The sequence below is a fragment of the Octopus bimaculoides genome, chromosome 25 (assembly GCF_046866305.1).
Source record: "Octopus bimaculoides isolate indiv1 chromosome 25, ASM4686630v1, whole genome shotgun sequence".
Classification (NCBI taxonomy): Eukaryota; Metazoa; Mollusca; class Cephalopoda; order Octopoda; family Octopodidae; genus Octopus; species Octopus bimaculoides.
Genome location: NC_142952.1, coordinates 13631249 through 13646911, shown reverse-complemented (window position 1 = coordinate 13646911; position 15663 = coordinate 13631249). Strand labels below are relative to the sequence as shown.

General features: G+C 36.7%; 1 protein-coding gene across 1 annotated transcript in view; it reads left to right on the top strand.

Moving 5' to 3' along the window:
• Positions 1-6028, top strand: part of LOC106876484 (uncharacterized) — a 30288-nt gene extending 24260 nt beyond the window's left edge. The window contains exons 12-13 of the mRNA XM_014925047.3: positions 773-906; positions 2467-6028. Coding sequence (XP_014780533.2) covers positions 773-906; positions 2467-2631 — 299 coding nt within the window. The 3' untranslated portion in view covers positions 2632-6028. The remainder of the gene's footprint in view (positions 1-772; positions 907-2466) is intronic.
• Positions 6029-15663: the final 9635 nt, after the last annotated feature.

Genomic DNA, 15663 nt, shown 5'->3' with positions numbered 1-15663 from the left:
ACTAGGGGAATATTACTTTGCTTGAAAACAGGAGAGATGGTATCAGAAATTGTTGGTTTTGTGTCTAAATTAGAACTGGCAGAATCGTTAGCACGCTGGGAGAAATGCTTAGAAGTATTTCATCTGTCACGACGTTCTGAGTTCAAATTCCACTGAGGTCAACTTTGCCTTTCATCCTTTCAGGGTCGGTAAAATAAGTACTAGTTGAGCACTGGGGTCAGTGTAATCGACTATCCCCTTCCCCCAAAATTTCAGGCACTGTGCCTTTAGTAGAAAGGATCATCATCATCATCATCATCATTATTATTTTTATTATTATTACTCTTAAAACAGTGAGCTGGCAGAATTGTTTGCACGCCGGACAAAATGCCTAGTGGTATTTTGCCTGTCTTTACATTCTGAGTCCAAATGTCACGGAGGTCGACTTTACCTTTCATCCTTTTGGGGTTGATAAATTAAGTACCAATGAAACACTTGTCCTCTCCCCCCAAAATTCGAGGCCTTGTGCTTCCAGCAGAAAGGATTATTATTATACTTAAGGCAGCAAGCTGGTAGAATTATTACTGCAGCAGGCAAATGTTTGGCAGCATTTTATCTGTTTTTGCATTCTGAGTTCAAACTCCACTGAAGTTGACTTTGCATTTCATCTTTTCAGGGTCAATAAAGTACTGGAATCGATGTAATCAACTAGTCCCCTCCCCCAAAATTTCAGGCCTTGTGCCTTTAGTAGAAAGGATTATTATTATTCTTATTTTGTCTTCTTTTTTTTTAGACTCTGAGAAATTGTTATCGGTAGCAGTAAATTCTGCTTCTTTGTTCAGTTCCTCTGACAATCTCCCTCCTCATGGCATTACATTACGAGATCCAGAAACAGGTGTGACATATGTTCAAACACAACTACTACAGGTAAGAAGACAACTGGAGTTTCTCTTTCTCTCATTTTTGTTTGTTATTTTAATAATAAGTTTAATCAGAGAATGATATACATGAACCACCTACATCTTTGTAGTTAGGACCCAACGTTGGAAAGATTGTTGTGACTGATACTGGATCTCAGGAACAGGTTGGAGTACAGAACTGATCCAGATAATTGTCACAAACTGAACTTTGCTAAAGGCACCCAAGGATTAAGTAGTCTAACTATGTCACTTACAACACACATGCACTATATATATGTCTGTGTGTATTTGTGTGCTTTGGATTTACAAATGAGAGAAGAAAAGGATTCAATACATTATGCACTATAAATGTGTTCGGGGCACATTCAAACCTGCTCTCAGTGCCACCTACCCAGAATATATGATGCTGGCATTGTGGAGTGTTTATGGTGAGCTTCCGATTAGTGCTACCAATCATTGTACAGTGATAAAAATATCATGAAACAGACAATTTCTCTTATCAGCTTGCACGACAAAGACCTCCTAGTTAAGAGAGTGGAACTGAGGGAATTGGCTGTGTGCCAGGTGAGAGGTTAGAGTATAATAGAGGAACAGAGGTAGTTTCCATACTATAGAGGAGATACCTGACCACCCCAGTAGGACAATGAAGAAGGGGAGTGGGAGAGAGAGAGAGAGACAGATGGAGCTCTTTTTGCTGGCATCTCTTATGCCATCAAGAAATGCATCAGGATCACAAATTCTTTTCTATAAAAATGTTGTTCCTCAGACTTTCAGAACAAAAAAAAACAATCATCACATACATAGTTTTACTGAGCTTTTTTGATAGGCATTAATTATGTTCTATGTCAAAAATCTGTTTTGAGTCTTCAGACTCATTAGACCAGAAGAGCTTTTCATGAAAATTTGGGGACAAAGGTCACTGCCTGCATGTCAGTTCCATTCATTTCCAACTATAACACAATGTCATGGCAAAGAGACATACACACACACACACACATAGACGTGTGTGTGCGCATTATTATACTATGGGCTTTTTTCAGTTTTTGTCTGCCAAATAAACTCACAAGGATTTGAACTCACAAGGGTTGATCTAAGGCCATAGTAGAAGATGCTTGTAACCATGTGATTTAGAAGCAAACTTCTTCCAACACAACCCCACCTTAAATACCATCACCACCACCCCAGCTGCCATTAGTACTCATTTTCAACTGAGCAAACTTAATCTTGTTAGATATAAAGTAAAGAACCTCTTCGGTCAGGAATGGCCATGGGAAAGGCAGAGGCCAATACAGCTTAACACCAGTGACATTGTAACTCATTTTTACAGCTGAGTGAATTGGAACAATGTGAAATAAAGTGTCTTGCTCAAGAACACAACACACAGCCCAGTCCAGGAATCAAACTCACCACCTGATGATTGTGAGCCCAACACTCTGACCACAGAGCCATGCACCTTCACACTTAGATATAATATAATGTTATTGCATATAGTTATATTAAACATAAGAAGACAGGCCAGTTTTTTAACAGCTGTTATAATTTTGTTTGCTTGCTATTTATTTTCCAGGATGATCCACCAAATCCAGAGATGTATCCCGGAGATGGTAGTCTTGTCACTGATCTGGCTTTGCATGATGCAAGTTCAAGCACAGCAGCTGATTCAGCTTCTGAACATGGTGCATCATCAACAGAATTTACTGGAACTACCATCAATCTACAAGACCTAGAATGATGACCAGCGTCCACACATCCGATTCGTTAGGTGTAAATTTTGCTACAATTCCATTCCAGATGTTAACTCAAAGAGACAGTGAGTTGCAAACACAAAAAAAAATACCTCCAACACAAGACTTCTATTTATTTCTTGTGTTCTTTCAGTCCTGGCTATGTTGACTAAATATCGTCACAGATTTTAATGGTTTTTCCTCTGAATAATTAACAATTCTTTTTTCTTCAGTTGGGTATGAAGAGAATTGGGTATTTACAGTGATATATTTCTTGGGAGGAAAAACGCAAAAAAAAAAAACCTGTTTAGCCACTGAAAACTTCATTGCTATTCTTGTGGTTTTGTTAAAGCTGTTGAACTAAAGACTGGCATGTCAGGACTCTGGCACTGTAATCTTTATACAGAAAGCTGCAAAATATATTTTTATAATGGAAACTGTATGAACGTTTGTAGGGGGTTTGGGTGGGAATTTTCCACCTCCTGTTTGCCTGCTTGATGTGACACGACGTAAAAGTCATTTAGATAAATGCCTATCGCTGCGTGTTTGAGTAGCATTTGTCACAGTTGGTACAGCACTGGCACAACTGCCAAAGGATCAATGACTAGTATCCAATCACTGGTGCTGTACTATTTCTGTGGCAAAGACACTTGACTCTCAAAGGTCCAGTTCAACTTGCTTTAAATAGTTTCCATGGGAAGGTAGCTCTCACTCTATTAAGCCGTGGAGTCAGGAGCACTGTATAATCAATGGGTGTTTTACTTATATAAGGCAAGGTTTACTATAATCTGTTTGCCTATCTCAGGAGACAGAGAAAAGACAACTATCTCTGAACTGCTTAACACCTTAAAAACAGGGATAAGCACCAACACATCACAATACCTGATAAGCAATAGTTTATGATATTGTGGGATCTGCCAATGTTTTAACCATGAGATAGAGCTAGTGTTCTTTTGCTACATTCAACTATAAATTCTAATAGCTATATCACTCTGGTTTCTGCATTGTATCATGTGGCAAGGCTCACATATTCATGTTCTGTATTGCATCATAGGTTCGGATACATGCATCTGTATTACCATGTGTATTGTGACGTGTGGCCAATTTACACATGCCTATATTCTGTGAATTGTGTCATGTAGCAAGATACAAACTTCACTTAATTGAAAAATTAATTTGGCAAACTGGTCAATCATGTTAAGTGAAATTACTTTATCTTCCTAAGACTTTATACCTTGCCTACAAGCGACAGTGTTTGGATAAATATTCCACACAGCTTACACTTTGATTCTAAAATTCTCTCCCGGTGTTGGCATTGCATTGACAAGATGCCTAATTTAAGAAATTACTATATTTTTATTTGTTCCTCTTTGTTCTGTGTTTATTTATTTTAATATTATTTCTGGGGTTTCTTTTTTTTCCACTGTATTTTGTTCCTTACATGCCTCTCTACTTTTCTGTGGCTTTTAAACATGTTTTCCATAAACCGTGCTCCAAAACATATTTCCATGTGTCTCCTCTGATCTTGGACAGTTTACTTTTTGTGGACCTCAGTTCATCTTACTGCAAGGAGATATCTACCAGGTCCTCTGAGAGTGTTTGTCTAAAATAGACTGGTTTCCTATCCAGTTGAAGGTTTTATTTATCATCTTCGTTAACACCATTGAACCAGAGGTATGCCCCAGCATAATATGCTCTCTGTGAGACAATTACACATTCATTGTCACCCATTGTTTCTTGCAGTTTTCTCCTGTACCACTTGCTAAATTATTTATTTTGAGATGGTGTCTTTTTATTATTATTATTATAATATATTTTGTACTGCCTGATCTTATCTTAAAGAGCGTGTTGACTTCAGCAGTACAGCTATTGTATTAATGCTTATTGTTTTGGTTTTGATGTTTTTGTTCTGTACTGGTAGACCTGTGAAGAGACTCTCTCTGTAAATTTCCCCATCATTTCCAACAGTCCAGTTGTTATTGTTGTTGTTTAAACCCAGGCCAGTCCTGATCCAGTAGACTTGTGATGAAAGGCCCTTACAGTTGTGACCAGCCTGTTATTTATTCAGATATGTATGAGATTACATTATCCAATGTAACCCCCTTTTTTTTTTTTTTCTTCAAGATTGTGGGATGTGATTTGAGAAGGGATTTCAGCTGCTATTACTAGCACATTAAGCAACCCTAAAGAGGCTCTGTCATTGGTAGCACATGATTGAAACTGATAACACAATGAAAACTTTTGTATAAATCAAAGTTGGTTGGATTCACATCAAAGAAAGGGGTATTAAATATTTATCATAGTTGGTTATTTAGTGGAATTGGTAGAGCAGCTATGTCTCGTAAAAAATTAACATTCACATCTGGTCAAACTCAAATTTTACTATTTGTCTTCTTGGATAATGTTAGTGGATAAAAACAAGTAGCAATCAAGTACCTGTATTGATACAATCAACTGTACTTCCGCTCTCTACTCTCCGTATTACGAAAGCTATGCCATGGCAGGATCTGTAAAGTACAAGACAAAACGCCCTGTAGTATTTTAATTATGTCCCTTTATGTTTTTCATCCCGTACTCGCAGAGGCTGGCTTTTCCTTTCATCCTTCTAGGTGGGTTCAGTAAAAATAAGTATACCAATCTACTATACTTCCTTCCACAAAAGTTGTGGCCTTGTGCCTGTTACAAATTGTCGTTGTCATCATTACTAGTTTTAGTTACGTCCCTTTGCATTCTGATTGTCACGCCTTGCTTATGTTTTTTGACTTTCATCCTTCTGCAGTGATAAAATAAGTACCAAAAAACTGCTGGAGTTAGTGCCATCAACTAAGCTCTTTCCACAAAATTTGTGGCCTAGTGCCTATATCAGAAATTATTATAATATATAAATTACACATAATGACTTTCCTCCCTCTTTTTCTAACTTGGATTTCTCTCACCCTTTTCTTGCCAAGACATCTCTTTAACTGCAGCCACATTGCCTAAAATATTTTCTCTACCATTCCTTTACACTGACTATTGGTCCAATGTAAAAGCTAGCTTGGAATAATCTCAGTAATATTGTCACCAATATATATATATAAAGGCCAAATTAGACTGGAGCCTGGTGTTGCCATCCGGTTTCACCAGTCCTCAGTCAAATCGTCCAACCCATGCTAGCATGGAAAGCGGACGTTAAACGATGATGATGATGATGATGATGAAAGGTGGTGCTCCTACATGGCCGCAGTCAAATGACTGAAACAGGTAAAAGAATATAAAATATCAAACTGAGGAAAGGAGTTCCTTCAAAGGGGTCTGTTAAACATCCAATTCACTGGTACGTCAGTTGAATACCATATAAATATATTGGTGACACTATATAACTGGCACTGCATCACTTACTACGACGACGTTTCCAGCTGATCTGATCAACGGAACAGCCTGCTCATGAAATTAATGTGGAAATGGCTGAACACTCCACAAACATGTGTACCCTTAAGTTTCTCAGGGAGATTCAGCATGACACACAATGTGAAAAGGCTGACCCTTTGAAGTACAGGTACAACTTATTTTTGCCATCTGAGTGGACTGTAGCAATGTGAAATAAGTGTCTTGCTCAAGGACACAACATGACTTTATGATTATGGGCCAAATACCCTAACCACTAAGACCTGCACTTTCATCACAATATATATATATATATATATATATGTATACGCACACACATGAGTAGACAATGAGCAAAATTACTCTGCTAGTATTTTATGTTTCTTTAGACCATTAGATGAAATTTTCAATGCCCTCACAAATTACTTAACAGTTGATAAGACATTCCTTGACATACATGTGTGTGTCTCATCACTTTAACACCCATTTTTCCATGCTTGCATGGATCAGGCAGTATTGATGGAGGCTGGTTTTTTTATGGCCTACGGTGATATTTCCCCGTGGCTGGACATGTTTCCCAGAGATGATTAACAATATGAGTGACATTGTGTGTCTGTTGGTGATGCTTGTTTATGACTGTTGCTTGACATGACATGATATAAATACACCCGCCCATGTGTGTGTGTGTGTGTATATAAAGATGACCCATCAAGTCAAGTGAAATTGTAGTTGTGGCCGATTGCGGTGTCATGTCAATGGCACCTGTGCCAATACCACATAAACAGCACCTATTACAGTCTTGGATTGGTCAGCATTAGGAAGGGCATCCAGCCGTAGAAACCATGCCAAATCAGACTGGAACCTGGGGTAGCCCTCCAGCTTACCAATTTCAGTCAAACTGTCTAACCCATGCCAGCATGGAAAGCAGACACTAAATGATGATATGTGTGTGCGTGTGTGTATGTATGTATATATATATATATATATATATATATATATATATTGTGAAATAATAGCAGGAAAATCAAAGTCAAAAAACTTTTCACAAAGATATATATGTAATGTCAATGTGAATACCCGTCAGAGTGTAAGTATCTTGAGAGAAAAGCTGAACATTAGAAGCATCAGTTGTGGCGTGCAAGAGAGACGATTGCGCTGGTATGGACATGTGGTGAGAATGGAGGAGGATAGCTGCGTGAAAAAGTGCCACACCCTAACAGTTGAGGGAACCCGTGGAAGAGGTAGGCCCAGGAAGACCTGGGCTGAGGTGGTGAGGCAAGACCTTCGTACATTGGGCCTCACCGAGGCAATGACTACGGACCGAGACCTTTGGAAATGTGCTGTGCGTGAGAAAACCCGGCAAGCCAAGTAAGATCGTTGCCAGTGCCCCTGGACTGGTTCTTGTGCGAGTGGCACATGAGATGCACCATTTTGAGCGTGGCCGTTGCCAGTACCGCCTGACTGGCTCCTGTAGGATTTTCGAGCGAGATCGTTGCCAGTGCCCCTGGACTGGCTTGTGCGGGTGGCACATAAAAGACACCATTTCGAGCGTGGCCGTTTTCGTGCGGGTGACACGTAAAAGCACCCACTACACTCTCTGAGTGGTTGGCGTTAGGAAGGGCATCCAGCTGTAGAAACTCTGCCAAATCAGACTGGAGCCTGGTGTTGCCATCCGGTTTCACCAGTCCTCAGTCAAATCGTCCAACCCATGCTAGCATGGAAAGCGGACGTTAAACGATGATGATGATGATGATGATATATGTAAAATAATATTGTATTAAAAATATATATATATATATATATATATATATATATATATATAGTATATGTAAATATATAAAGTAAGACAGTTTAACGAAGTATTTAACACATCTTACGATCGTTTCGCAAAAGTATTGTCTTTATAATGGAATCCAAGATTGATAAACATTGATAGGCAATACTTCCACTCATCAGAGATGGAGAGGGTGTAGTTTGTATAATTAATCATAAGATGCATTAAATACTTAACTTTAAACTGTCATACTTTATATATTTATTTTTTGATTTTGATTTTCCTGCTATTATTTCACAATATATTATATATAATTGCTCATATTAAATGTCCGAGTACTTAATGATATTAATAATTTGACACTTATATACAAAGAGCACTCATTTTAAATTCAGTATATCATATTCTCATAGAATATATTTAATTAAAGATATATATATATATATATATATATATATATATATATACACACATACAAGGCTACAGTCAAATGACTGAAACAAGTAAAAGAATATATATACACAAATACACAACTGCTTTCTTTCGCTTTTCATCTACCAGAGCCACTCACAAAACTTTGGCCAGCATGTTACTATAACAGAAGACACTTGCTTGCACAAGATTGGGGAGTGAACTTCTTTACCTCACATCCGTGTCTATATATTTTTGTGTGCGTGGAGTAGGACAAGGCTCTGGTTTTGGAGTTTCATTTAACTGCATGGCATTTTGGTCAAGTGTCTACTGCTGCTACTATTACTACTACTATTACAATATTGGGTAAGCCATTGCCTTGTTAGTGAAATGTGTTTGCCAGAAAGTGTACTAAAGCCATCATGTACGTACATTCGTATGTTTGTGTTCGTCTCCACTTACCTTTCAATCAGATACTCTTTTGCTGTGCTAATGATGTTTGCAACCTGCATAAACAATGCCCAGTAGCATGCAGTTCATCTGTGAGGGCTTGGATTATGATAACTTATTCGAAAAATGAGTTGCAGTTAGCATCTCGAAAGGAGCGTCCACTTGTAGAATACTGCCTCAGTAAGTCTCATCCAACTCATTCTACTTGGAAAAAGCAAGCATAAAAATATTGATGGAAAGTTCCATGCTTATGTAATTAATTGTTGTTAAGTACTAATTAGTTCACACAAACTGTGGCAAAAAAAGCATACCTCGTGGTATCTAGTTTTGGCACTTTGTTTTGATTTCAAAATTCCACCAAGATCAACTTTGCCTTTCATCATTCCCAGGTTGATAAAATAAACTGTCAGTCATGTACTGAGATTGATGACATTGACTAAACCCCTTCTCTCAAAACTGTTGGCCTTTTACCTACACCTAAAACCACTATTATTATTATTAGTAATGCGGCGAGCTGGCAGAATCGTTAGCATGCCAGGCGAAATGCTTAGCTGCATTTCATCTGTCGTTGTGTTCCGAGTTCAAATTCCACTGAAGTCAACAATGTAATCAATTTGACCCCTTCCCCAAAATTTCAGGCCTTGTGCCTTTAATAGAAAGGATTAGCATTTTTATTATTAATATTGTTATTAAGGTGGTGAGCTAGCAGAACCATTAGCACACTGGACAAAATGCTTAGCGGTATTTTGTCTGTTTTTACATTCTGAGTTCAAATTCTGCCAAGGCTCACTTGGCCGTTTGTCCTTTTGGGGTTGATAAAATAAGTACCGCTGAAGCTCTGGAAGTTGATGTAAGTCAGTGAACCCTCCTCCACCAAAATTTCAGGCCTTGTGCCTGTAGTTGAAAAGTTTATTAATATATTCTTTTGGCCAATGAGTTGACAGAAATAACAGTACTGGATTAAAATATCTTCTTGTGCCCTTGTATGTACGTTGAGAATACAGATCCCTATATAAAAGAAATACTAGTGTTATATTGAGGTCATTTCACTCAGCTATAGGCTCTCTCCTACAAACTTTTGGTTTTCTACCTAGGCTGTGGATTGGCAGAATCGTTAAAGTGTTGGATGAAGTGCTTTGTGGTATTTGTTCCCGGTGTTGACATTTTGAGTTCAAAACTTGTCATGGTCACCTTAACCTTTTCTCCCTCCAAGGCCAGTGAAGAACTGGGGTTAATGATATCAGCTAACCCTCTTCCCCCAAATTTTAGGCCTTTTACCTTGAGGTGGCAGAATTGTTACTATTTTGGACAAAATGTTTAGTGGAATTTTTTCTGGCTCTTTACATTCTGAATTCAAATGCTGTCAAAGTTGACTTTGCTTTCTTTCTTTTAGGGGTCAATGAAACATGTACCAGTTGAGCACTGGAGGTCAATGTAATTGACATACCCTCTTTTCTTAAAATTGCTGGCCTTGTGCCAAAATTAGAAAGAATTATCATCATCATCATCATTATTAAGGCAGCAAGCTGGCAGAATCATTAGCACCTTAGTGGCATTTTGTCTGTCATTACGTTCTGAGTTCAAATTCTGCCAAGGTCACCTTTGCCTTTCATCCTTTTGCGGTCAATAAAGTAAGTACCAGTTGAATACTGGGATCAATGTAACTGATTTATCCCCTCCTCCAAAATTACTGCCCTCGTGACAAAATTTGAAACCATTATTATTATTATTATCATTATTATTATTATTATTAGCTGATTGATTAGAGCATCAGACTGCAATATTTGTTTCAGGTTTCAAGGCACACTGAGTAAAGTGCTTCGTGGCATTTTGTCCATCTTTTATGTTCAAATTCCACCAAGGTCGACTCTGCCTTTCGTCCTTTCGGGGTTGATCAAATAAGTACCAGTGGAGCACTGGGGTCAATGTGATCGACTTACTCCTTCCCCCGAAATTGCTGGCGTTGTGCCAAAATTTGAGACCAATATTAGCGAGTGATTAAGGCGATGAGCTGATAGAATCATTAGTACACACTGGGCAAAATGCTTAGTGGCATTTCACCAGTCTTCTTGTTCTGCTTTCAAATTCCACCAAGGTCCAACTTTGCCTTTCATCCTTTCGGGGGTCAATAAAATAAGTACCAGTTGAGTATGGGGTGCGTGCGGGGGTCCCATGTAATCGATTTACGCCCCCCCCCCTCCTCTGAAATTGATGGCCTTGTGCCAAAATTTGAAATCAATATTTATTTCAGGGTTTCGATACACTGAGCTCGACTCAGAGTTTTCTTCCTTCTGTGCAGTGGGGGTGGGTTGATAAAAAATGAAGCCCTAGTAAAAAACTACGGTTTGTATAATCGTCACCTGACTGGCCTTCGTGCGGGTGACACGTAAAAGCACCCACTACACTCTCTGAGTGGTTGGCGTTAGGAAGGGCATCCATCTGTAGAAACTCTGCCAAATCAGATTGGAGCCTGGTGTAGCCATCTGGTTTCACCAGTACTCAGTCAAATCGTCCAACCCATGCTAGCATGGAAAGCGGACGTTAAACGAAGATGATGTTTCCCATCTTCTCTCTAGAATTCCTGGCTTTGTGTCTATGTAAGAAATTATTATCACTGGAGATTTTTCTCTTTTTTTTTTCTTTTTTTTCTTTTTGTTTTTTAATTGCCAACCTTCTCTACTGGAACATCATTAAATGTTCCACTTTCACAAACTTTGACGTCTTTCACTGCAACGCTGCTACTTATGGCTGCCTATTATTACTATTATCATTATTATTATCAATATTATTACTATTATTATTATTATTATTATTACAAACAAAAGCAACAAAGCAAAACAAACAAAATAAAAATTGAATGGAATATCCCGGTGCCTGGGAGGGTGGGGATTGCTTGTAAGGTTTTACTGTATTATACAAATGCACACCAAACCTACAGTGAATAGTGCACTTTTTTTTTGTTTTTGTTTTTTCTCCCCAGCCTTCTGAATTCATTTCATGAAAGTAATTAATTACAGTTTCCTGATATTAATATATGTATATGTTTGTGTGTGTGTGTGTGTGTATATATATATATATATATATATATATATATATATATATATATATATATATATATATATATATGCATGTATATATATATATATATATATATATATATATATGCATGTATATGTATGTATGTATATATATATATATATGTGTGTGTGTGTGTGTGTGTATATATATACATGTATATACAAATGGTTTACACCTAGTAGCTTACTGGTAGAGCATGGTCACTTTCAGAGTGATCATTACATAAATAACAAATGAAAGACAGAAGATGGAATATACGAGAATATATCATTAATCACAACAATTGTTTCGACACATCTAGCATCGACTCCTCTTGTGGGACACTCAACAACTGGTTCTGGAACATCTGGTGGTGCAGATGTATCTTGTTGGGTGATGAATAAATAAAAAAAATCTCGTTAAAATGACTGTTCCATAATGCTAGATTTGTCGAAACAATTGTTGTAATCAATAATATATTCTCATATATTCCATCTTACTTTATTTGTGTAGTAAGGCTACCATTGCTTTTATGTTAAGCGATACCTTAACAATTATCAAGCCTATCACATGGAATATGGTGGCAAATACCAATGTTTCATGTGGTAAACTTGATAATTGTTAAGGTATTTCTTAACATGAAACCAGTGGTTGTACATATATATATATTATTTATGTTATATATATAATAAGGGGTGTCTCTTTACTTTTGAAATGTCTGTATATTATGAAATTTGCTTACTGCTGTTACTAGCTTTTCAATTCAGTTGATTCATTAAATTTCTAGCTGCTTTAGACTTGAAATCGTAGATTGGGTAATGCAGTGAACAATGCTTTAGCCCCAAATCTTGGGTCCATTGCTCATTGCAGATAATATTTCAGTATTTGTGTCTCTACAACAAAATTCTCGACTCTACCTCTCACTTCACTTAGCTGTGTAATAGTGGATATAGAGCATGTAGGAATGTTACCTGCTATGGGATTTATGTTCTATCCAATATGATATTTATATCACAAGCAGTCTAGACTATTATAAGACCTAGAAAGCTTATGCAAGTACTAAATTTCTGTTTTCTTTTTTTTGTTTTAATTTTTCTTCTCTGTTTCTCATTCTTTAGTATTTTATCTTAAAGTGTACAATAGGACCCCGTATAACATTATGTTATTCATGAAATAAATTAAATATTTAAACGGACCATAATTTTTGATGATAACTGTTTTTTGTTGGTGCTAAACCAGCTGTTCTGGTTGTTTTGATAGAGAAATCTTTTGACAGGAGCAAGTGATATGTTTAGCTTTAACGTACTATAAACACTGCCATAGATATATTATTGAGCTTGTTTGTTCATTGGAACAAGAATAGTTGCTACACTGCCATGCTCCGACATAACAAACTGAACACCATTCAAAACAACTAAGACATACAGGAGATATATATGTTTGTGTATTGTGTAAGTGTGCATGCATGTGTGCGTGTATTTATATATATATATGTATATATATATGTATATATATATATATATATATATATATATATATATATATATATATATATATAAAGCATTGACTTAATTTCAATATTAAATGAAATGGTAAGGATTTTTGAAGATGTATTTCATAAAACAAAATTATTTATTTGCAGTATCTGTGCCATAGTATTGATTACTTGGTGAATATTTATTGAAGATTTGACCTTTTCTCCTCTCACCCCCACCACTTTTCTCTCTGATTAAAGTTTAAAAATTAATAATAAATGAAAATATGTAAATTGAAATCTATTTGACAAAGAAATTGTTTTGTCTAGCGATATTTTATTTTCTTGTATGTAACTGTCAAAAATTATGAATATGCACTTTGTCAAGGGGAAAATAACTGGTGTTTCCAAAGATTTAAATTAATCTTATTCTACTTTTCACATTTGACTATTTGATCAAATTTTTACCAAAGAACTGCATTTATTGTCACCTAATAAAAATGTCATTCTGAAACAATTTTGTGTTCTTTAATTTCTTTGATTAACTCTTAAATGGTAGAAAATATGCTGCATGAATGTGTGAACTGATAGGCAAAAAAAATAATTTTTTTTATTTTATTTTCTTAAGAGTAATTTTTACACTTATTTTCATTTTAACCCTTTAGCATTTAAACTGACCATATCTGGCCCAAATATTCTACCTGATTTATTTTCAGACTGGCCAGATATGACTTTTTGCATCTACCCTACAATGTCATTCTAAAATTAAACAATCATATCATTGAAACACTGCATGATTAATTCAAAACAATGGGAATAAATAAGCATTACATTTGACAGAGTAATCTGGATGCTGAAGGGTTAAATAAGTACAAAATCTATGAAAATGATATTTTAACACTCTTCTCAAGCCAAGTGAGATCGTACTTGTGGCCGATGCTAGTGTCGTGTAACTGGCATATAAAAAGCACCCTTCAAATGTTGGACAATGTGCTGTGCTTCAGAAGACCTGTCAAGCCAAGTGAGATCATAATCATGGCCAATGGCACATAAAAATCACCCACTACACTCTTGGAATGGTTGGTGTTAGGAAGGGCATCAAGCCACAGAAACCATGCCAAATCAAAATTGGAACCTGGTGCAGCTCCCGGTTTACCAGTCTTCAGTCAAACCGTCCAACCCATGCCAGCATGGAAAGTGGAGATTAAATGATGATGATGATTAGATTACAAAATTTAAGACAAAAGAGCAATAAAATCATTTGAGATTTCCACATTGTTGTCAAATAAATGTACAAATGGAGAAAAATTAGTGCACTGTTTCCATCCAGAGCTAACTGAAGTATCACCTTCTGTGCTATCTTGAGCAGTGGTTCTCAACCTGGATCCATTTTGCCTCCGAGGGTCCATATAAGATTGGGGTGGGGGTCTATGTAACAAAATAGTACATCAGGGATCCAAAATAGTATTTTAAGGGCCCCTGAAAAAGTTTTGCTCTAGATGTATGTATTGCAAGAAACAGTTTGGTTTATTTCTCTAACATTTTACGTAGTTCAACCTACACAAGTGAATGTGTGAAAAACAAAATAGGAATTTTGAAAGGAATTTCTATAAAGCTAGTTTTTAAGCATCAAATGGCTATGGGGTCCACCAGAATAAAATAGTAATCAAGGGGGTCCATAGATAAAAAATGGTTGAGAACCACTGGTGTAGAGCATCATCATCATCATTATCATTTTTAACCTCATCTAATGATGAAGGAAAGTCAGATAAAACTTGTTTCATTGTGTAAATCTTCCCATTTACTACTGGATTTCTCCCTTTGATAAAAGCCACTTTTATGCTTAGGCACATTTAATGACGTAGATGCTTGGGCATTGATGATAGCCATATCCATGTAAAATTTTTGAAACATCCTGTTCATCGGACAGTTTAGTTAGAAACTAAAACTAAACTGTCTGATGAACGGGAACATGAAACTCCAACTAACAGTTTTTTGTTATATTTCTGCTACTTTTAAATAAAGCATATTACTCTACCTCTGGTATTTGAGTACCCTATTTTCCATGTTGTTGCACATTTATGTGCTTACACTGGTATATATATATATACAACAGGCTTCTTTCCTTCTACCAAATCCATCCCCAAAGCTTTGGTTGGCCTGAGACTATAGTAGAAGACACTTGCACAAGCTGCCACACCGGGACTGAACCCAGAACCATGCGATTAGGAAGTAGAGGTCTTCTTCAGTTATGAAATTACCAATATGATGAACACCATCACCCATGATGGCATGGAGAAGAGGGTGTAATACAATGATATATACTATTTAATTATTTTGATTAATTGCTGGTGAATGCTATATGAATTTTGAATTTATCAAGGTCTGGATGACACCTACTTCTGTACCTTTGTCTTACTTTCAAATCCCTCAAGACTATACCCCACTCAGTTGAGTGCTCTTGTCTTACAGGTTCTTGGTTATCTGGTGACCTCACCAGTACTGGTG